This window comes from Geotrypetes seraphini, chromosome 5, assembly GCF_902459505.1.
Source record: "Geotrypetes seraphini chromosome 5, aGeoSer1.1, whole genome shotgun sequence".
Classification (NCBI taxonomy): Eukaryota; Metazoa; Chordata; class Amphibia; order Gymnophiona; family Dermophiidae; genus Geotrypetes; species Geotrypetes seraphini.
Window position 1 is genome coordinate 192,252,165 of NC_047088.1, and position 23,940 is coordinate 192,276,104.

A 23,940-nucleotide genomic window follows, 5' to 3' on the forward strand; every position below is an offset into this window, starting at 1 on the left:
GTTAGGCATCGCCAGGTGCAATTCTACAAATGGTGCCTAAATTTGATTGACATGGTGTAGGCACCATTTTTCTAGATGCCTACTGATTTAGGTGCCATTTATAGAATCAGGCCCTATGTGTTTTAGGGTTTCTTGACATATTTTCGATTGAATCCTCAATAAGGAGCATTAGAAGTCAGAGCATTAATATAACATAACTTTTATTCTTGTATACTGCCCACCCAAAGAGGATCTGGGCAGTTCACAGAGAAGAAGAACTGAACAATCAGTGGTGTTTATGTAAAATAAAATTATACATTAGCATTAAAACAATAAGATTATACAAAGTAGCATTAAAAAGGTAGCACAATTAAAACAATAAAAAATTATTATGTAATAAATTTATCAAACAAATGTGTTTTTAAAACCTTTCTAAAAGCAATATACAAATGATTTTGAAAAATCAAAGGACTCAACCAAGAATATAGGATCTGTGATCTTGATTTTGATACCTTTATTTCAGGGATTGATTTATTCACAGTGGGTTTAGCCTTTAAAAAGACATAAAGGAGGTAATTCTGGATGCCAGTTCTATAAAAGAACATAGGTGCTTATTTTCCCTTATAGAATAATAGAGTAATAGCAAAAATGTGTGCCTGTAATTTAGGTATGAACACTATGAGCTGGTGTGAGTATGTCCTGCCTTGATTCAATTTTAAGCTGCTTGTAAGGGAATGATGTCAGGGAGAGGGTTCCTGGGGGTCCCTAAATCAACTGCTCAAGGATCTCAACCCATTAGTGTGGATGGTGCATGCTAATAGATCTAAAGCTTATTCATTAAGAAAGCCCTGAAAATCAGAGGTTTGTGCCTCTTGAGCAGTGGGGACCCCAGGAACCCAGTCCTCGACATCTCTCTCTATAAGCAGCTTAAAACATACACATTGTGAACCTTGCACTTATTTTCAGCCATTCTGAGGAGGACAGTTTTCAGAGAGGCAAATTAGCCAGGTAAATGCCTTTGAAAATTGGCCTCATATCTTAAAGGACCTAAGACAGTTGCTTCAGAAGGAAAAAATCCCCAGTGCAGCTCTTAAAATAGAGAAGACTTTTCCCCTTTTAGTCTTTAGTATTTCTATGGTCATAACATATGTTTTTTAAAAATCATATTAGTATTTCTATTATAATGGTGTTGAAATATTCTAGCATTTATCACATGAATATTTTGTTACATCCTCAACAAAATTTAAATATTCCATTTCAATGTTTTTTTTTCAATTAATTGTTCTAAAGTGCCAGAGGTTCACAAGAAACCTGTTCCAGAAGAAAAAGTTTCCGTTGGTGTTCCTAAAAGAGAGGTGGCTCCAGGAGCTAAAGGTATAGAAATACTTATTCAAATAAGCAAATATAATTCTGCAACTCTCTTGCTCTTTATATGTCATAATGGTAAATATTTGTCATGCAAAGTATTGAGTGGAATGAATGCTTTCATGGTGTTCATTGAACTGCATTTTTAAGTTCTCCATAGTCTTACTATGAGTTACAATGGTTTTCAAGTTGCTTAACACTGCTTAATGTCTTTTAAGTGCCTGAAGTACACAAGAAAGTTGAACCAGAAGAAAAGAAAGTACCAAGAGTCATCCCTAAAAAGGAAGAGGCCCCACCAGCTAAAGGTACACTATTTCAGACTTACAGAGCTAGAGTTAGAAGGGTGCAAAAAGAGCAATTACCATAGGCACCATGCATAGAGGACCTCAAACCTGCACAAAGTTGAAGAAAATGCAGCCTGCTCTCTGGTTTTTAGGCCTTCTCCTAAATTTCTGCCCTGGATCCTAGAATGCCTAAAATCAGTGTGGCAGACCTATAGTAGCAATTCTTACAGGTTTCACTCGTCTTAAACTGTCTGTTTGGTTATGCTTTCTGGTAATTGTATTGTCCTGTAGCCTCTTTCCTACTCTCTTATCTTATGTCTCTGCCCCTCCTTTCTATTGTTCTTATTCACTGCAGCCAGTTCTCATTTAATACTCACATACAAGCTTAGTGACTCTTTTACAAACATAGGTTAACCAGTTAACTCACATCACTGCAAATCAATGTGCATTAAGTTTATTCATTTTTAGCTCACAACTTCTCATTGGTACAGTAGCTCTGGCCTAGTTACATTTAGGTACAGTAGATACAGTACGGGGCAATGAAAGGTTAAGTGCATCATTGAGAATAATGAAGATTACATTATGTTCCATCAACAAACATTAGTAAATGAGGTCCTTAGAGCATAATGTGTCTTCGTAAAAGGGGGGGGGGGGTTGTTTTATTTCTATATATTACCTTTTCTCAATAAGACACTTGGGAACATTATCAATGCGGGCTACTGTAAACTCTGGTTAATATACCACAAGATTTGATTATTTCATGATAAGCTGGCTATTTTAGCATAGGATCTCATTGTATAAAATAACCTCACTTAATAGTAGCCCATGATAACTTCTTTCCCTTAATATCTTTTTATTTTATTTTAGTTCCAGTTGTTAGCCTTACTCAGTGCATGACACGATATAGTAAAAGCATAATAAAATCTAGCCATTATATATATAGAGGAGTGTGTGGCGCAGTGGTTGGATCTACAGCCTCAGCACCCTGGGGTTGTGGGTTCAAACCCCGCGCTGCTCCTTGTGACCCTGGGCAAGTCACTTAATCCTCCATAGCCCCAGGTATGTTAGATAGATTGTGAGCCCACCGGGACAGAGAGGGAAAAATGCTTGAGTACCTGATTGTAAAAACCGCTTAGATATCCTTGATAGGCGGTATATAAAATCCTAATAAACTTGAAACTATATAATGCATAATTTAGGGAAAAAAAACCATTCTTCTCTGTCCCTGCTCTCCTCTCTTCCTCTCAGCATTCTTCTCTGTTTCAGAAAAGATATTGCTTTTAGTTGAAATATCTCAGGCTCTAACTGCTCAGCCTCACTTCTTGGAATTAAGCTTTGCCATAACATTAAGAGGTCCTTTCATTTAGGCGCGCTAGCCAATTTTTCATGCACTAAAAATTAGTGTTCCCTAAATGCCATAGCACACCTTAATAAAAGGACCCCTAAATTTATTTTTTTTATATCCTGGCAATTATATTACAGGCATCCGCTTGCATTAACAATCTTGATACTCAATAGAAGGCGCATCTATTTTGACTGAGTTTTTCTTTTCCTAAATCTTGTTTATAATGCTTCAGATTTAAAAACAACACTAGACTATAACACTCTTAAATTTTTACAATTCAATATCCCTTAAATTAATATTTTTAAAGTGCCTGATGTACCAAAGAAAATCATTCCTGAAGAAAAAATACCCGTGGCTATACCTAAAAAGGAAGAAGCACCACCAGTGAAAGGTATTTCAGCTTGTTATCTTTCAAAACAAAACATCTTTATTCTTTGACATTGCAAATGTTTTATTCATAGTTTTCAAATGTGTCCTTTGTTGTTTCTTTTGTGGAATGTTAAAACAAAGGTGTTGTGTTGTGCGTTATGTAGATTTTGTCTCTCTTCTGATCGAAAGTGATTCTTCTTGCATACCGATATACATTTCACATACATTTTGAACTGAGCTGTAATTGGCCAATTAGAATATAAGTATTTTAAATAAATAGATGTAAGCACAGTTTTGAGCACATTTACATCAAAATTTCCATTGTTTCTATCTACTCATTCCCTTTCACAGGGTTTGTTTGGGGTTTTTTTTCATTTGTTTGTCCTTATATCTCTATTCTTATGTTACGCTGATTATTCTATATTTATTATGAGCAATATAAAAGTTTCTAAGAGTAAACCCTATCTTTAAAGTTCCTGAGAAGCCTAAAAGAATTGTTCCAGAAGAAAAGATTCCAGTTGCTGTTCATAAATTGGAAGAAGTTCCACCAAAGAAAGGTACAATTCTTGATATATCTTTTATTTTGAAAAAAAAAAAAAAAAATCTAAAACCCACACATTTCTTTACACCATTTTATGTAAAATATGGTTTTGTATTCGTGTTTCTCACTTTTGTTGTTCTAAATTGTATGTGTCACTTTATTTACCTAATTTGTCCATATTTCTAAATTGTTGTAATATCTTTTAAAATACCTGTTCCCAAAGAAATGGCAGTTCCAATAGCAAAAGGTATACCTGATCATAAATAGACAAAGCAAAGTAATGATCTTCTTTATACTGAGGAATGCTTCACATTTCCAGTGTTTATGTTTATTATTTAGAATTAGTTTTAATTTTCTACTGTATAAACCATGTATTGTTTCAAGAGCATCTGAAAACATAATAGGTACTTTAGAAGAAGAAATTTTATGAGCAATAACTTTAGCATCCACATGCATTTGCAATCCCTATTACCCCCCAAACAAAATTTCTCCTGAGTTCTCATAAAGTGGCAAAACCTTGGCTGCAGCTTTATTAACTTTACAACAATTGTCAATGTGAATTACAACTCAGTCACAACAAATTCAAATCAAAAATGCAACAATGAAAAAACCATTATTACAGTACCCATTTTTCCATCCAGCTAGACAGTACTGAACCAATTGTTAAATAACTCCCCACTCCACAGGCCCATGGTGTCACTGGGCCCAACTAATTCCCAGAATTGCTTAAGGCAGTGTTGCATTCAAGTGCCCAACATATATTTATATACCAACTCATGTCCTTAACTAAACTCTCCCCCTTTTTGATTCCTGCAAACTGTGACCCTTACCCCAACCCCTGGCATACAGCTACCTCAAAACCTCCCTGGTGGAAGGGTGGGACAAATCTCCCATCGACAACTTTATCAACCCCTCTTTCCAACCTACACACCCTAAAATCAAACTTACCAAAATCTTTCTTCCCTCTACCCACTCCTAGCTCCACCTCCATCTCCATATCCTCCAATCAGAGACCTACTCCCCTGTTACCAACCACCCTCCTTTAATCATTTCTTTTCAGAACCTACCTGTATTTCATCCTTCCATCCTTCCCCTTGTGTGTGCTCAGCCCAAGTTAATAAACTCATGGCTGAGCCCATTCCTTATAATTATTATTATTATGAGTTGCTAAAGCCCCTTGTTTCAGAAGAAAAAGCTCCCATTGCTCATCTTAGCACAGAGGAAGTCATTTTAGTATACTTAGGGGCCTTTCTACAAAAAAGGGTTACATTTTGAACAAGTGGTATTTTAATGCATGGCAAGCTCAAAATTAATGCTGCATTAAGAAAGGGTGTTCCTACTATCATTTATTGCATTATAACATTCGGATTAATGCACGATATGTGTTTCTGGTCTACACAAAAGCATTTGTTGCCTCCTTTTTAGATGGTGATAAGTGGTTCCACATTAACTGTGCATTAATCAGTTAGCATGCAGAAAATGTAATGCACTTGCTGGCTAACTTGTCCAAACCCACTTTCCACCCTCAGAAAAATTCAGTAATGCACAGTTTAATGCAAAGAAACAGGCAAACTACCACAAAAAATCTTAACATGGTTCTGTGTTACCTGCACATTACGGGCTGGATTCAAGAAATGACACCCAAATTGTGTGTGTGTGTGGGGGGGGGGGAGGCTCAGAAAAATCTGTGCTCACCCAATTCTATAAAGGGTACCTTGGGATGGGCATTCATTATAGAATAGTGCTTAGCTCTGATTCTCGCAACTAAAATAAGGTGCAAGGACTTATGCCTGCAGAAACCAGGTATAAATCCTGGTGAGCAAGTTAGGCACACATTCCCTCAAAACACGTGGAGAAGCATTTTCAAAACATACGTCTAAGTCCAATTTGAACATATGGCGCTAGACATCCAAAGTCGGCAGTAAAAAAATGCCTATTTTTGAAAAGCAAGCCACCATATGTCTAGAAATAAAAATAAAAAAAATTAATCCTCTATTTGGATGTCCAGGCCATTGGCACGCCCAGACTGCCAGGATGTCTACCACATTTTCAAAAAAATATTCATCCATATTCCAAGTGCCCAGAATAAGAGCATTTAGACTTGGGAGGAGCCAGTCCTGTAATGGACTGGCCACCCAGACATGGCAGACAGGCAAACAGAAGAACAACTCACCTTAGGAGATAGGCAGTCACACAAAAAGGCAAGGGAGGAGTCTTTCCAACTAGTAATGAAGACTTTGGGGTCCTTTTACTAAGGGGCGCTAGCCGTTTTAGCATGCACTAAATATTAACATGCACTAAATGCTAACACGTCCATAGACTATAATGGACGTGTTAGCGTTTAGCGCACAATAATATTTAGCATGTTCTAAAATGACTACCATGCTTAGTAAAAGGACCCCTTTATTAAAAACAATGGTCCCAACAAGGATCCCAGTTTCGACGTGTAAAAACACCTCCTTCAAGTTTAAAAAAAAAACATATATATATATATATCATCATGGAAATCAAACATATCAACATTTATACAAAATGCTGAAAAAAGCATAAAATCAAAGGACCGAATCTATAAAGCAAATTCTTAAGATGAAGCATAAAAACTAATGGACTAGCATTCAATTTGTATAACATAGATTAAAATAAACCATATTAGAGACAGTCAGACATAATTTCTGGTTCAATGAGAAGCCAAAGTGAGATGCAAAAGAACATAGCTGAAGGAACGATATTAAAGACCAGGACTGAAAAATTATCCCAAAGTATGTGCATAGAGAACCAACAAGGATAGCCAAATGTAAAAAATGAGAACTGGAAAAGAGAAGGCATTCAGACATGCAAAAACCAATCGAAAACAAAATTGCCGGGAGAACAATGAGACTGAAATGCAGTACCTTAGCAGAAGCAACACTGAGAATAATACACGCTGGCAAGGGAAAAACAATAGACCAGTAAATTAAACATTTAAAAAATGCCTGTTAGTATCAAAAAGACTGCCAAAATATAAACCAACTGGTTCCTACCTTATGCAGTCAAACCGCTAGGTGGCTGCAATTAGGGCACCTAGCGGCACCTAATATAGGATCCATTTATAGAATATGGCCTTTAATGCCTTTTAGTAGAAAAGCCTCTTAGTAATGAATCAAAAATTTTTTAAACAAAATTTTCATGTTAAAAAAAAACAACAAAATTTTTATGAAATATATTGAACTATGATAAAGACATATTTGTTTTCATCCTAAATCAAAACAACATATTTTAAGTTCTTTGTTGTGTCTGTAGAATTTGTGTTGGAATTAGAATTTTGTAATTTTTAAACATGAATGTATCTTTAAAGTTCCTGAGGTACCAAAGAAACCTGTACCAGAGGAAAAAGTACCTGTTGCTGTTCCCAAAAAAGTAGAAGTTCTGCCAGCCAAAGGTATATTACATCTTAAATGTATATTTTCTCTGTACTGTATATTGGTAGTGTTGGAATACTGTGGTGGTATCACATGTCTTCTTGTATTTAATTTTCTGTTTACATTGGTATAAGGGTCTATGTCAAGCATGTCATTGTTGGCTTGTCTTTACTAGTATGCAGTGCTGTGAAAGAGTCTTAAAATTATCTTTAAACTTTCTAAAATAACCAACAAACCTAAAACAGAAGAAAAATGCCTATTTTCACTTCCCCCCCCAACCACCAAATGAAAACTGCGCCAGCTAAAGATATACGTGGGACTGCTGAAAAGGTCTCAGGCCAAATAACAAAGTTGGGGCAGTCTCCTTCGAGGGCTATACACTTAGGGCTCCTTTTACTAAAGTGCGTTAGGGCCTTAATGTGCAGAATAGCGCACGCTAAATTGCTAAGCGTGCTAGACCTTAACACCAGCATTGAGCTGGCATTATTCCAGAAGCATACCGCGCAGTTTAGCATGCGGTAATTTCGTGTGTGCACTAAAAACGCTAGCGCACCTTAGTAAAAGGAGCCCTTAGTCCAGTGATTTTCCACTTTTTTCATTCTGTCAGAAAATTATGGAAAGAAAAAATGGGAAATCACTGGACTAAGGGCTCCTTTTACTAAGGTGCGCTAACTGATTAGTGTACGCTAATCGATTTAGTGCACGCTAAACTCTAACGTGTGCATGTTAGTCTATGGACTCGTTAGTGTTTAGCGCATGCTAATTCAATTAGCACGCACTAATCGGTTAGCGCATCTTAGGGCTCCTTTTATCAAGGCGCGCTACGGGGGTTAGCGTGTCGGACATTTCATCATGCGCTAACCCCCGCGGCAGCCTAAAATCCTAACACGTCATCAATGGAGGCATTAGGTACTAGCACGGCAGGCGGTTTAACGCGCGGTATTCTGCATGTTAAACCGCTACTGCGCCTTTGTAAAAGGACCCCTTAGTAAAAGAGGGAGTAAGTATATAGCTTTCAATAGAGACTGCCCCAGCTTTGCTGGTTGGGCTGAGAACTTTCAGCAATCTCTCATATTGGTCATAAAATAAAGCAGCTTTGTTGTTTCTGTTTTGTAAACCTTTGTACAGTAATGGTGTGATCTTGTGTAACATACAGTATATTGTTTAATTTAGAATCCTGTTATATATTTTATGTTTGTGTCTTTCAATGTAATATCAATATTTTGTAATATGTATTCAAGAGATAGAATTTAAGAATCTTAAAATTAATATCTTTAAAGTGCCCAAAGTGACTAAGAAACCAGTTCCAGAAGATAAAGTGCCTGTTGCTATTCCCCAAAAAGTAGAAGTTCCACCAGCTAAAGGTACATCAGGCTTAATTCAACATAGCTTCTCTGTCTTTAGATTTTCTGAATATATTTAATGGTGTTGCTGTCTTATTTTAATAGAGCGTTTGTTCTGATTTATGTGTCACTTATATGTTGTTTATGAATATTTGTGTGTGAAAGGTTTTAAAACTCACAAAATTAATATCTTAAAGTTCCTGAGGTGCCTAAGAAACCTGTCCCAGTGGAAAAAATACCTATTGCTGTTGTCAAAAAAGTAGAAGTCCCACCAGCCAAAGGTATAGTAAACAGTGATAAATATAATCAATATGTTATCTTATTATTTGTCTGTAAAATGTTGATATTATATATTGTTTTAGTTTAATGTTTCTGTATTGCTTGGTTTGGTTGAAATATCCACATTTAGCTTTACCTGTTTGTTCAGTGTCATTGTGTTTATATATTTAAGTATTTAAAGGGTCTTAATATTTACATCTTTAAAGTGCCTGAAGCTCCTAAAAAAGCTGTCCCAGAAGAAAAAGTACCCATCCTTCGTCTCAGAAAGGAAGCTTTTCCACCAGTTGCAGGTATCATCTAATATGATGAAATTATAGAAACTTCATTTATTGTTAACATTGTATATTTAGACTTTGTGGGCTGCCACTGTAATGGTTTAGCCTCAGGAAAAACATCTGTAATACTTTGGTGTTTGTTCTGTTTATTTGTTGAATTAATGTAAATTCGCTAAAACAAATTAATTTTTTCCCAAAAAGTAAATCCTACACAATATTACTTATGCAGTTCTGTTTTGTTAAATTAAATCCTCCTAATATACTGTATTAGCTTCTATCCTATTTGATGTAAAATAGAACTGCTCCTATATAGTGAACTAATGGCAAACATGTCAAATATCCCTTTCTAAAATCCACTAAAAGAATATAAATAGCAAAGTAGTAAATGAATGATTTAGTTGAAAAGTCCTGCACCTTTCAATGCCAGCCTATAGGTATAGTAAATCTCATTCTAGCCTTTGTTGGGCGAAATTCATTTTAGAAAAGGGCCCCTAAAATTAATATATAATTGAATATATTTGAATATCCAATACTTGGTTTTAACATGAATAACTATTTTTAAAGTTCCTGCGATACCTGTGAAGAAAAAAGAAGTAGACGTAGTTTCTGTAATAAGAGAAAAAGAAACTTATGAAGAAAAGAAGGGAATTTATGAAGAAGTGTATGTTGAAAAGGAAGAATTTTATGAGGAGCACATATATAAAGAACCAGATTATACAGAAGAAGAAGAAGAAGAAGCATATGAAGAACAAGTTTATGGGGAAAGGGAAGAAGATTATGAAGAATATGTTTATGTAGAAGAAGCCCCTGAAGAAGTCTCTGAAGAAAAAGAAGAAATTTATGAGGAAGAGATTTATGCAGAAGTCCCTGAAGAAAAAGAAGTCTATGAAGAAGTTTATGCAGAAGTCCCAGAAGAAGAAGTTCCAGAAGAAATATATGAAGAAAAAGTTTATAAAGAAAGAGAAGAAATTTATGAAGAAGAGGTTTCTGAAGAAGTCCCTGAAGAAAAAGAAGAAATATATAAACATGTTTATGAAGAAAAAGAAATATATGAACATGTTTATGAAGAAAAAGAAGAAATTTATGAGGAAAAAGGTACTAGTTTTCTTCTAACATATAATCTTTCACTCTTTTTTACTCAGTATTATTAGTTAAGTATCTGTATGTTCAGCTACAGTATAATCAATTTAAATATGTGTTTTATATCTGCATAGTGACATAAATATACAGAGTAATATTTTGAGTGCCTTATCCCAGGGGCCTTGAGTTATCATATGTCTCTTTCAGTTGTACTTTTAGAAAGAGAAAGCTCCACTAGTAAAAGGGATATAAACTCTTCACACTCTTTTCTTAGCTTCAAAGAACTTTTCGTCTTATTTGCTTAATTTATATCTTGTGAATCTTACAATTACATTTTATTTCCAGAGTTCTTTTTTAAAGTTATATAAGTATGTTTTTGTATTTGTATGTTGCTTTAATGTCATTTGTTATAAATAAAAATTCCTAAAATCCAAATAATATTTTTGAAATGCCAGAAGTGCCTAAAGTTGTCCCAGAAGAAAAACTTCCCAAAAAAGTGAAAGTTCCACCAGCTAAAGGTACATTGCTTTCCTTTTGATTGCAACTAAAGAATAACCAATTTCTCATTGCTACTGACATGGCCATTTTCCCAGTACTAGCATGTTATCTGTAACTGGGTTTTAACTGAAAATATGAAGCATCAATGCATTTACCAAACATAATTTTTTACAATTTTTAACACCCTATTACCAACCCAAGCAAACAATCTTTCATGGAATGACTTCTCTTCTTTTGTGTGGATACTTTGCTTCTTTTGCACAGATACTTTTTGATACCTAAAGATGACATCCCCACCTTTTATGAAGCCGCATCAGGCTTTTTAAATCACTGGCTGTGTCGGTATTAGGAATTCTATGAGCATCAGAGCTAATACCACCGTGTCCAGTGATAAAAAAAGCCTAACGTGGCTTCTTAAAAGGGGGGATGATGTGACAGACTTTTGAGAACATATAAGTCCTTTTTATGGGTCTTCTTCCAAATGGTCAAGGAATCTCATTTTCTCCAAGATCAATACAACTACCAGAACTCTTCTCATGTACAAAAAGTTATCATTGTCTTTTCCTCATGCATTAGACTTCAATTTTTTGAATGACTCCTAGATTCTCTGTCCCTTTCATTCTAAAATATGGAATGATCCACAAAGAGAGGATGCCAGACTCAGTTTAGGGCAGTGGTCTCAAACTCGCAGCCCGGGGGCCAGGTACTATATGAGGCCCTCGGTATGTTTATCATAATCACAAAAGTAAAATAAAAAAGTTTCTTGATCATATGTCTCTTTAGCAATAAATTACAATATTATGATTAAGACTTAGCCAAAAGGAAAGATTTATAAACTATAAAGAGTTTTACCTCATGCAAAATTGTCATTTCTTTAGTAAGACATTAACTATTTTTTATGAGGCCCTCCAAATCCAAAAAGGGGCCCTGCAAAGGGTTTGAGTTTGAGACTACTGGTTTAGGGGAATGGGGATTTGTGTATTGCCCTTTGGGAGATTTGACATTCAAGGCTGACATTCAGGGTGTTGGGCACTGGAGGATTGGGTGACTTGCCTAGGGTTACAGGGAGCAGCACTATGATTTGATCTCACAACCTTTGGGTGCAGAGGTAGCAGCTCTGCCAGCAAGCCACATCTTCCCCTTTATCCCTTCTCCCCTTTCTTCTTCCTAGTGGTTAGTGACAGTGCCCCCTGAGAAACTAAATAAGGACAGTGGAAGATGGGCCAGCATTAAGGAAGAATGGGGCAGAGGCTCAGTATATTAGCTGTAAGGCTATTGCCCAGGACCATGCAATTCCAGGCTGTGGATAGTAGAACTATTGAGTATAACTTTGACAAGACTTATTAGTACAGTTCTAATCACTGAGTCTCCTAGAATGTTATTGCACTAGAATGTAGAAGCCATGGTGGGTAGGGCAAAAGCAATAATGAAATTCAAGAAAGAATGGAGTAAACAAAAGCATTTCCTAGTAGCATGGAAGTGAAGGGAAAGACAGAGATCAGCTAAGATATATAGCACTGCTGTAGGAATGAGATAAAGTATAATAAAAGGTGAGTATATAGTGGATAGTATAAAGGAAAGTGGTATGTTTCAGTGTGCCTCCAAGAAATACTACATCAAAGAAACTTTGAAACAGGAAAACAGTGTGATAAAGAAAGCATAAGTCAAAAATCTAAACATAAAAATCGAAAGGGGAAAACAATATCACTATGTTGCAGTGGGAGAAACCAAGAAACAAAAGTACTAGAAGGAGCTGGCTTATCAGGAAATGACTAGAGAGGGGTCCATAGGATGACTAGACACTGATGGCTCCTTTTACTAAGGTGCGCTTGCGGTTTTAGCGCACGCTAGACGCTAACGCCTCCATAGAGCTTGCATTAGTAGTTTTCATTTAGAGCAGGGGTGTCAAAGTCCCTCCTCGAGGGCCGGAATCCAGTCGGGTTTTCAGGATTTCCCCAATGAATATGCATTGAAAGCAGTGCATGCACATAGATCTCATGCAGATTCATTGGGGAAATCCTGAAAACCCGACTGGATTCCGGCCCTCGAGGACCCGACTTTGACACCTGTGATTTAGAGCGTGGTTTACGCACGTTAATCTTCAGCACGCGCTAAAAACACTAGCGCACCTTAGTAAAAGGAGCCCTTAGACTACAAACAAATCACTTGCTTGTAAAGCACCCATGCCTGAGAAACTCCCTAACCCCCTACTTGTCCTGTTTGTCTGTTTGATTAGATTGTAATCTCTACTGAGCAGAGACTGCCTCTTGAATATAAGAATAGCCTTACTAGGTCAGACTAATGGTCCATCAAGCCCAGTAGCCCATTCCCACGGTGGCCAATCCAGGTCTCCAGTATTTGGCCAAAACTCAAGGAGTAGCAACATTCCTCGCTACCAATCCAGGTCAAACAGTGGCTTCCCCCATGTCTTTTTCAATAACAGACTATAGACCTTTCACCCAGGAAATGGTCCAAATCTTTCTTAAAACCAGCTATGTTAACTGCTCTAACCACATCCTCTGGCAATGTGTTCCAGAGCTTAACTATTCTCTGAGTGAAAAAAAAAAATTTCCTCCTATTGGTTTTAAAAGTATTTTCCTGTAACTTCATCGAGTGTCCCCTAGTCTTTGTAATTTTTGATGGAGTGAAAAATTGATCCACTTGTACCCATTCTACTCCACTCAGGATTTTGTAGACTTCAATCATATCTCCCTTCAGCCGTCTCTTTTCCAGGCTGAAGAGCCCTAACCTTTTTAGTCTTTCTTCATATGAGAGGCGTTCCATCCCATTTATCATCTTTTAATGTACAACTCTATAGAAATGAAATAATAGTAGTAAACACCTCCTCTGTGAATTTTTAGGAGGAAAGATCTTGATTTTTCCAGAGGTTTATAAATGGTCTCAAGATAGAAGGGATCAGTCTTTGGCCTTAAATATTTCATTGGTTAAAAAATCAGAAACCCTAAATATGCTATAACTTAAGAAGTACAACAAAAGAAGAGAAATCCTGATTCCATGTAAGGTTCAAGGAAAAAAAATTATCTAAAAACACTTTAATTGGGTTTATTTTTTAACAGATTCTGCAGAACTAGAACCTGATATATTTTATAACCACACCCATGCTTAATTGTGTCGTAAATGTCTCTAACCATGATTTCCATCCCAGGCATTCTTACTATATTGTCTTAAGAAAAAGTTATATCTTCTATTCTTTATATTGCTTTGCTGTTCTTAATGTTTTGTAAATAGTTTTTGTGAATTCTGATCAAATAACAATATTTTTAAAGTGCCCAAGAAACCTGCCCCAGAAGAAAAAGTACAAGCTGTAATTCTTAAAAAAGAAGAGGTTCGGGTGGTCAAAGGTATACCAACTCTTCATTAAATCTTCAAAAAAATATCTTCTTTCATATCTTCAACATTAAAATAAATGTTATGTAGAACCTAGTTCTTATATGTTCACTTCTTGGTTTACAATACATGTTTGTCTTTGTGTCTACTTTTGATTTCTTTGAAGGATTTCTTCTTTGGAGTTATTTTAAACTTATGATCTTCTATTCAGCTGTATTGTCAGTGTTTCTAGTCTCTGATTACTTTTTTTCTCAGAAATATGTGGTGATTGGATACTGTATGTTGACAGTTCAAATGCTGATGTTTTATGTCTGAGTTTTTTGCAAATTGCTGAAAAGGTGATCTCTTTAAAGTTCCTAAGGTGGTTAAAAAAGCTGTACCTGAAGAAAAAGTACCAGCTGCAGTCCCTAAGAAAGAAGTTCCATTAATTAAAGGTACAACTGCTCTTCAAAGAAAGTACAGTAGTTGTAATACTTTTTTTTTTTTTTTACAATAACATTCTCTAACAACCCTTCTTTACTTTGTGTTTCTTAAAGTATGTTGTTTTGTCCTAACTGCTGTTTAGTCCTGTGATTCCTTGATACACGGTGTCTTTTAGTTTGACTTCCAAACATGAACTGAGTTATATTTCTTGTACAGTTTTGAAATGAACAAAGTACTGGATGAGTATGGCTGCAGTAAATTAAACTATTTACTATCCCCCCTTTTACAAAGCCATTCTAGTGGCTGCTGCTGTGGAATTGCCCCGACGTCCATAGGGAATTAGTGGACATCAGAGTGTTTGCCGTGTGGCTTTGTAAAAGGGGGAGGCGGTTTATTATCACTGAATACCTAAGGCTCCCATTTATCAAGCTGCAGTAGAGTGTTTTAGCACAGACTGGCAAGGTAAATGCTCCGATGCTCATAGGAATTAAATGAGCATCAGAGTATTTACCTCGCTGGCCCACGCTAAAACGCTTTACTGCAGTTTGATAAAAGGGAGCCTAAGCAAATGAACATAATAAATTTTTCAGTTTGAAAATAAAGACAATGTAGGGCCTAAAGCAAATTATACTGAGAATGTATTTACTAGTTTTATTGAAGGAAAATAATGGCATGCAAATTACTGTGAAATGTGCAATTGCAGAAAAAAAGAATATGCACCTCTTCAGCAATAATATGGCCATTCTCTGCATTGATTGGATGTGGTTTTCTTTCTCGTTTCCTATCAGTGTGTGAGCCAATCCTTGTTCACTCATTGACTGAAAGAGAAAATAAAGATCATTCCCTTACCCCTGAGGATATCTGGTCCAGGCCACCCCTGACCGGAGAGTGGGGGAGGGTTCGAAGGAAGTTCTAGGGATTTTTTTTTTTTAATCAAATGGCTTGAAATTTTTAACAACAGGTTGTATCTACTGTCAATACAAAGCAAAGCCCATCCCTCATGTATGCAATTCATTTTAGACAGAATGTTGGTAATTTATAAGGAGGCTTCTCGATAAAGCACCATTTAAGACACTTATATGAAGCCTATTTTATTAATACAAGAGCTGGTATAAATATCCATTCCAATATTTATCAAGTATGCATGACAGTTTTTTAATTTTATAATCTACGCACATATATTTGTGGTCTGTCATTGCTCTTCCCCAGGTACACCAGCATAATGGATAGATACTTCTATAAAGCAGCACCTATTTTCATGCACCGAGAAGGCCCCTAATTGGAGCCTATTTTATAAAGGAAAGTAGGTGCCTATTTCCCTTTATAGAATATTAGCAAAGCAGGGCAAATACATGCATATATTTTAGGCCCAATCACTGACAACCACCATAGAACTTGTGCACAGATTGCTAAAAAAGAGGCATAAATTATAATGTTATATAATTAATAAATATAACTGTGCACTCTGTCCACATTTCTCCCAGATGCTTTTCATTTGCATGCCCACCTTCAGATTGTATTCTTTTATATAGAAGAGCATGTACCTGGAATATTGGCTTTTATGTATACATGCACATACATACATAGATAAATGCTGGTATTCTGCTCATTTATGTGTGTTCATGGTGCCTAAATGCCAGTGACCTCTTTAAACAATTAACCCCATGTGTTATGCCATATGCCAAACCTTTTTTGAAAATAAGATGTTTTCTATTTTGCAAATAATTTGGCAACTCTCAAAACAAAATTAATATGTTTTAAGCTCCTGAGGTGCCGAAGAAAGCTGTCCCTGAAGAGAAGATATCTGTCACCGTTCCTAAAAAGGAGGAAGCACCAGCAGCCAAAGGTATCTGAACCTTTCTTTGTAACTTTAACCAAAAGCTTTCTATTCTGGTTGATTTATTTCACAATCATTATAATACGTTTAACCAGTTATAGTTCATTCTATTTTCTTATTGCCTACCAAGTTTGCATTGTTATGCTTTATGTTGTCTGCAGTTTCTGTTCTTAATGCTTTTAAAGTCATTTCCCATTTCCTAAAACCAAACTGATATATTTTTTAAGTGCCTGAACTGCGCAAGAAAGCTGTCCCAGAAGAAAAACCACCAATCATAGAGCCTAGAATAGAGGAAGCTCCACCAATTAAAGGTATATTGTCTGAAAAGCTAGAAAAACAAATTTTTATTACTTCTCTCTCACATCCCCAGAACTAAGACCTGTACATTTTAAGATGTAAGTCATATATGTTATTTTCTGGAGACCTCGTTTTTATAATTTTTTGTTCAGCCTGTAAAGTGATAATCTTCTTCATGACATCTTCAAGTAGCTTCAACATGTCTAATAGACAACAATATCTTTAAAGTGCCCGAGGTACCAAAGAAACCTGTCCCTGAAGAAAAAGTGCCTGTTGCAGTTTCTAAGAAAGAAGTTCTACCAGCTAAAGGTACATCAGTTTCTGAAGCTTTTTGCTTTCTTATTGTCTGATATTTGAGTTCCAAGACTGTTCTGTCGGGTCTGTTTGCTATATATTTTATCCTGGTTGTTGTTGTTTTTTGTCTAGCAATATGTTTGTGTTTCTTGCACTTTTCTTATGTATGTAAAATGTTTGTTCATCATTTCAACACTCCTGACCTAAATAACATTTCTAAAGTGCCTGAGGTACCAAAGAAACCTGTTCCTGAAGAAAAAGTGCATGTTCCAGTTCCTAAGAAGGAAGTTCCACCAGCTAAAGGTACATCTTTAATCTCTTAATTAGAATATGTAAAGTGTTCTCACTCTTCTAATTGCCTGACATTTTAGAGAATTCTAGGTGTTATATCTATATATTCTGCTGCGATTATTTTTAGCCCAGCAGTACATTTGTATTGCTTTGTTTTCTTCTGTATATATACATCTTATTCATAATTTCAAACCTTCCTAAGCAAACAATAATATTTTTTAAGTGTCTGAAGTACCAAAGAAACCTGTGCCTGAAGAAAAAGTACCGGTTGCAGTTGCAAAGAAAGAGGTTCCATCAGCTAAAGGTACATCAATCTCTTAATGAGACTCCCATGCAGTTCTCTTTGTCTTCTAATTTCCTGACATTTTAGAAAGGTCAGGGCTGCTTTATCAGGTCTCTTTGCAACATGTGGTCTATCATAGTTCTTTTTGGCTCACTTGTACATTCGTGTTTCTTGTTCTTTTTTCTATGTTCATGTTTGAAAATCACTTCAACGTGCCTCAAACATACTATAATATATGTTTAAAGTGCCAGAGGTGCTAAAGAAACCTGTTCTAGAAGAAAAAGTGCCTGTTCCTAAAAAAGAAGTCCCACCAGCCAAAGGTATTGCATTTTAACACAGATGTCTCCTATTTGTCTTTTGAAATCAAACTTGAATATTCAATAAATGAAAAAAAAAATGTTATCTTTAAAGTGCCAGAGGTACCAAAAAAGCCAGTCCCAGAAGAAAAGGTGCCTGTTGCTAAAAAAGAAGTCCCACCAGCCAAAGGTATTGCATTTTGACAGATACCTCCTTTTTGTCTTTTAAAATCAAATTTGAATATACAATAAATGAAAAAAAATGTTATCTTTAAAGTGACAGAGGTACCAAAAAAGCCAGAAGAAAAAGTGCGTGTTGCTGCTCCTAAGGAAAAGATAATTCCACCAGTTAAAGGTACACCAAGTCATCAGCATAATTGTAACGTCAGAATCCAATATCTTCGGTGTCACCTGTCATTATTCATGTAAAATTTGTGGTTGGCAAGTTTCCATTTGTTATTGGAATTTCATTTTACATGTTTGTGAATAAGTGTTTTATGTTGTTGCTCTCTCTTTAAATCTTTCTGAAAGAAGTTTGAAATTCTTAAAATTGCAATATCTTTAAAGTGCCTGAAGTATCTAAGAAAGTTGTCCCAGAAGAAAAAGTGCCTGCTGCTCCTCCAAAGAAAAAAGAGGCTCCACCAGTGAAAGGTACACTCAATTTTCAACAAAACTATAGTATCTTTGAAAAAGATTCTTTATGTAATTAAACATCATTGTACAAAAAAAAAATTTTTTTCTCAATGTGCTCATGCTTCTGGAAGATGAGAATGACTTAAACTTTAGTCGTTTCTTTTAGTAATTTGGAAATAATTTCAAAATTTCTAAAATAAAACTATCTTATGAATGCCTGAGAGGCATAAGACAACTGTCCCAGAAGAAAAGGTTTCTATTGATATTCCTCTAAAAGAAGACGTTCCTCCAGGCAAATTATACACCCTCTTCATCTCATCTGTAAAACAATTCTTTCACTTTAATGATAAGACAATTGTACTATATCTTTCAATCACAAGCATATTTGCTCTTAATAGTTTGGAACTAATTACAAAACTGCAAAAATGAAATATGTACTTGAATTGTATAAGAATACTATATCTGAAGAAAAAGTGCCTGTTGTTGATCTCAAGGCAGAAGAATCTCTGCCATTGGGAGATACATCTTCACTATATTCCAGGGTTCCTAAATTCATTTTCATCAACCTACTCTTTACTATACTGTTCATTAGTATTCACAAGTTGGTCCGAAGTAAAGCATGTATTTGAAACTTAGAAACTCTTCTTCACAAGGCTTTGTTCTTGGTTCTTTGTTGTTACTGTTATTGTTGATTATGGTATTTGTTCTTAATGGTCTTTATGAATGAAGTTTTTAATGTCATTTGTGTTTGGGAACTGTTCATAACTTCCTCAAACAAAATCGCGTTTAAAATACCTGAACTGTATGAAAGCTCTGGCTCCATAAGAAAAAAATACTTACAAGGGGCCACTGAAAAGTTCTCAGCCCAACAAAGAAGAGAATGATGTGGAGCCATGAAACTTACAAGTTATTCCACATTTTCTTGACACTTTTCATTTCATTTCATATAATTGAAATGAAAAGTGTCAAGAAAAGTGTGGTATAATTTGTATGTTTCATGGCTCTACATCATTCTCTTCTTGGTTGGGATGAGAATATTTCAGTGGCCCCTCATACTATCCATAGGAAAGCAGAACCTGTGCCAATAAAGGGTACAGCAATAAACTTGTACAGCAAAACCCACTTAAAGTACTATACAACTTAGAGGCCCTTTTATTAACACGTTTTAAGGCTCCTTTTACAAAGGTGAGCTAGCAGTTTTAGCGCGCGCTAGCCACTACCGCCTCCTTTTAAGCAAGCGGTAGTTTATCAGCTAGCGCACGCTAATCTTGTGCGTGCGCTAAAAATGCTAACGCACCTTCGTAAAAGGCAGGAGAAGGGAGATATGATAGAGACATTTAAATATCTATGTACGTAAATACACATGAGGCAAGTCTCTTTCAGTTGAAAGGAAACTCTAGAGTGAGAGGGCATAGAATGAGGTTAAAAGGTGATAGGCTCAGGAGTAATATAAGGAAATACTTTTTTTACCAAAAGGGTGGTAGATGCATGGAACCAAAGACTGTGCCTGAATTTAAGAAAGCATGGGAAAGGCACATGGGATCTCTTAGGGAAAGGAGAGGATATTGGATGCTGTGGATAAGCAGACTGGATGAGCCATTTGACCTTTTTCTGCTGTCATGTTTCTATGTTTTTATGCTAGGTGCTGCTAGGTGCCATGCTATAAGTGTGATCCCGGTGCCTACCCTGGTAGGTGCCTCCTGGGGCCTACTTTTTTAACCAGTTTTTAATTGGTTTTAAATGGTACAGTCAATTACCATGCCAATTAAAGCAATTAAGGCCCCCTTTTATCAAACTGTAGTAGAGCTCTTTAATGTGGGCTGGAAAGGTAAATGTTCCAACGCTCATAGGAACCGAATGAGTGTCAGTCCATGGTAAAAATCTCTGCCGTGGTTTGATAAAAGGGGGCCTAAGTTAAATGTTTGTAGGCATGATCTAGGAACCTACCAGTCTCTAACTTACAGTGCCATTTTCAGAATCCGGGCCTTAGCACCTCCTATGTAATATACTCTTCATGCCCATTCTCTATCCAGTCCCTGCCTAGTGAGCACTCCCTAATACAAAATGCCCTTAATGCATGAATTAGCACATACTAACTGTTAAAACATTGCAAAACCAGTAACCGTTCTTATACAGTAACAGTTAATGTATGCTAATTTGCACATTAACTTCCAGATTCTACATAGGGCACCCAAATTTGGGCACTCAAATTTGCACACTGATAAAAGATGTGTGTGCAAATTAATTAGCTAACAAGTCATTAACTAGCAAACATTTGATGCCAACAATCAATTATTACAGTTAATTGGAATTAATTGGATTTTGTATATACATCTTCCTGCATATTATTCTATAACCCTGTACAAGTCCCCTAGTGCAGTGGTTCCCAACCCTGTCCTGGAGGAACACCAGGCCAATTGGGTTTTCAGGCTAGCCCTAATGAATATGCATGAAGCAAATTTGCATGCCTATCACTTCCATCATATGCAAATCTCTCTCATGCATATTCATTAGGGCTAGCCTGAAAACCCGATTGGCCTGGTGTTCCTCCAGGACAGGGTTGGGAATCACTGCCCTAGTGTACAACTTAATAGGGAGCATAGCCAAGGGTGTGGTAGGAGCATTCCAAAAATTTACAAGCAGAGTTATAGACTACCACCATGCCCAAACAAATGCCAAAAATTGGCATAAATGCCATCATCCAAATTTGGTTGTTGGTATGCGCTCTAAGCGCTATTCTAGAGCCATCAAGTTGGAATGCACTTTATAGAATAGTACTCTATGCCATTTTTTTTCTGGCACCCAAATTTGGGCACCATTTACTGAATCCATTCCTAACTGCCTCATTTATTCTAGTAAAGGGCCCCTTAGTTTCTCTGAAATACCAAGTTACATGTTCCCTGATAAACTTTGCCCATCTTTGGTTTTATTTTCAGATCACCTTTTCATTTTGATGAAATATGATTTATTTACTTCTTTTTGCACTTTGTAGTAAAACATGTGCATCCTTTATTAAGGTTTTCTAACTTAAAAAAATGCTTCCTTCCCTGTTGCCTTATTCAGTTGTTTCTGAATTCTCATTTAGAGCTCTGATAAACAACATCCAAATCTACTTTGAGCCTTGTTATTAATATGCAACAGATTTTTGCACCTATAGTGATTTAAAAATCAAAATTAATAAGTTATAACTGCAAAGGGTATGTAATAACTGCTGGAGGCATGCCTGGCAGTTCTCTGCAGTTCTCATATCCAAAGGTTCCTTACTGCACATTAACCCCCAAATTCTGTATATGGAACCTTAAGTTGAATGTGCAAATGGTGCATATAGCTAAATTTCTTACCCAATAAGTGTTAATTGGCACAGATAAATGGTAATTAACACCTCATAATTGATGCTAATTTGTAATAATTAGAAGTTACACACACAGCTTGGTAGGCACATTCTATAAAGTGCTGGGTGTCAGTTCTAATGTGTGAATCTGGAAAGGGGGTGTGGCCAGGTGAGGCGCATGGGCAGTTTGTGGGCATTCCTAAAATTTATGTGCACTGTTGTAGAATACGCCTGAAATGAGCAATGAGCAAAGGTGTAGGTATTTAGGCCTAGTTTTCCTTGGCTTAAACGGGTGCACCTAAAAGTTATGACACCCACTAGTGCTTATCTTGATTCTATCTATACAGTGCAAATAACTTTTATAGTTTCATGCTAAGTGCTGTTCTAGTCGGCGCCAATTTTTTGGGCGCCATATAAAGAATTAGTGTTGATAAGAGGAGGCAGTAAGTACACCCACGTTAGTGATAGCATACAATATTTACCATGTGTTAACTGCAGTATCCAATCTATGGCCAGTATTTGCCCTGATCTCCAGTCATCAAAAGCTGCTTAGTTAGATGCATTAGCATGACTAATCAAGAAATCAATTAGTCTTCTTTCCTTGCTGGAGAACCATGAAACAAACTGTTCTCTTCCGCACTATTAATGTGTATTATTTTATGTTGTATACATTTCTTATATATTTACGTTTCTGTTGTACTGTGTTGTTCCTTCCAGTGAAAGGTACATTAACATTCAAATATATTCTTTAACAAGTAATTTCTGTTATATGTTGAGTGTGCTGTATGTTATCTTGAAAATCTTTTAAAAAAACAACATATCTTTAAAGTGCCTGAGATGCCAAAGAAAGTGAGCTTAGAAGAAGAAGAAGTACAAGTTATTACTCCAGCAATGGAAGACATTCCACCGACCAAAGGTACAACTACAGTTGAAGCTTTTACAGAAGACTTCTCTTATGTTCTTATTTCTTAATATCATATAGATAGCTATAGGAAGAAAATTAGTGACTTTATAGATTATAGTCCTTACTTTGAAATAAATTCTGCTTTGTCTATTCTGTTACTTCTGTTTCATGTCGCCGGTCAATTCTTATTAACTTGTGTAGCTCCTGAAAATAAGTCAATTCTTTGAAATGCCTAGGAAAATTCTCATAAGAAAGAGCACCAGGGACAGTTCTTAAAATGGAGCACATTCCATCAGTCTCAGATAGCCCAAATATGCTTCTGCAGCATTAAATAAATTTTTCCTCTTCTTTGATGACCATTGCAGTTAGAGTTTGGAAAGATTTTAATTGTTTTCAGTCTTTAGGATCTCTTTCAAAACTTTTGCAAGTTTATAGCTTACTAACAGTAATTTAAAAATCCTAATAAAAATTAATATATTTAAAGTCCCTGAGGTCCTTATGAAACCTGTCCTAGAAGAGAAAGTACCTGCTGCTGTTCCCAAAAAGAAAGTTCCAACAGCCAAAGGTAAATTAGTTTTTAAAATAGATATCTATTTTTTAACATTTGAAAGTAAAATTGAACATATTTTTATTTTAAGTATATTTGAAAAATATTTTTTAGTGCCAAAGAAATTAGCCCCTAAAGAGAAAGTACCTATTGCTGTTCCTAAAACAGAAATTCAACCAGCCAAAGATACTTCATGTTTTAGTAGAAGAATTTGCTCTGTGATTAATAAAATAAATATTACTTAGAACAAAAAATTTATATCTTTAAAGTGTCTGAAGTTTCAAAGAAACTGGTCCCTGAGGAGAAAGTACTTATTGCTGTTCCTAAAAAAGAGGTTCCACCAGCCAAAGGTACTTCAAGATTTAATAGAAGTATTTGCTCATTATTATTAGTAAAATAAATATTACTCAGAACAAAAAATTCCTATTTTTAAAGTGCCTGAAGTGCTAAAAAAACCAGTCCCCGAGAAGAAAGAACCCATTGCTGTTCTTAAAAAAGAAGTTCCACCAGCCAAAGGTATTTTATGTTTCTGTAGAAGAATTTGCTCTTTGTGATTAATAAAATAAACATTACTTAGAACAAAAAATTCATATCTTTAAAGTGCCTGAAGTGCCAAAGAAACCTGTCTTAGAAGAGAAAGTTCCTGTCACTGTTCCTAAAAAGGAAGCCCCACCAGGCAAAGGTACATTAGATTTTGAAA

General features: G+C 35.9%; 1 protein-coding gene across 18 annotated transcripts in view; it reads left to right on the forward strand.

Moving 5' to 3' along the window:
• TTN (titin) overlaps positions 1–23,940 on the forward strand; it is a 461,697-nt gene that overhangs the window by 239,812 nt on the left and 197,945 nt on the right. For 2 of the 18 annotated variants that reach the window (XM_033947073.1, XM_033947074.1), the window contains 23 exons: positions 1,270–1,353; positions 1,563–1,649; positions 3,281–3,364; positions 3,816–3,899; positions 7,218–7,301; positions 8,562–8,645; positions 8,822–8,905; positions 9,110–9,193; positions 9,743–10,273; positions 10,714–10,776; positions 14,044–14,118; positions 14,458–14,538; positions 16,290–16,373; positions 16,592–16,675; positions 16,890–16,970; positions 17,178–17,258; positions 17,470–17,550; positions 17,775–17,849; positions 17,941–18,015; positions 18,103–18,180; positions 18,393–18,476; positions 22,619–22,705; positions 23,178–23,258. In XM_033947073.1, the coding sequence (XP_033802964.1) occupies positions 1,270–1,353; positions 1,563–1,649; positions 3,281–3,364; positions 3,816–3,899; positions 7,218–7,301; positions 8,562–8,645; positions 8,822–8,905; positions 9,110–9,193; positions 9,743–10,273; positions 10,714–10,776; positions 14,044–14,118; positions 14,458–14,538; positions 16,290–16,373; positions 16,592–16,675; positions 16,890–16,970; positions 17,178–17,258; positions 17,470–17,550; positions 17,775–17,849; positions 17,941–18,015; positions 18,103–18,180; positions 18,393–18,476; positions 22,619–22,705; positions 23,178–23,258 (2,316 nt within the window). Of the gene's footprint in view, positions 1–1,269; positions 1,354–1,562; positions 1,650–3,280; positions 3,365–3,815; positions 3,900–7,217; positions 7,302–8,561; positions 8,646–8,821; positions 8,906–9,109; positions 9,194–9,742; positions 10,274–10,713; positions 10,777–14,043; positions 14,119–14,457; positions 14,539–16,289; positions 16,374–16,591; positions 16,676–16,889; positions 16,971–17,177; positions 17,259–17,469; positions 17,551–17,774; positions 17,850–17,940; positions 18,016–18,102; positions 18,181–18,392; positions 18,477–22,618; positions 22,706–23,177; positions 23,259–23,509; positions 23,591–23,675; positions 23,757–23,841; positions 23,923–23,940 lie in introns of all 18 variants that reach the window. The other 16 variants (XM_033947059.1, XM_033947062.1, XM_033947061.1 and 13 more) reach the window with 10 other exon arrangements.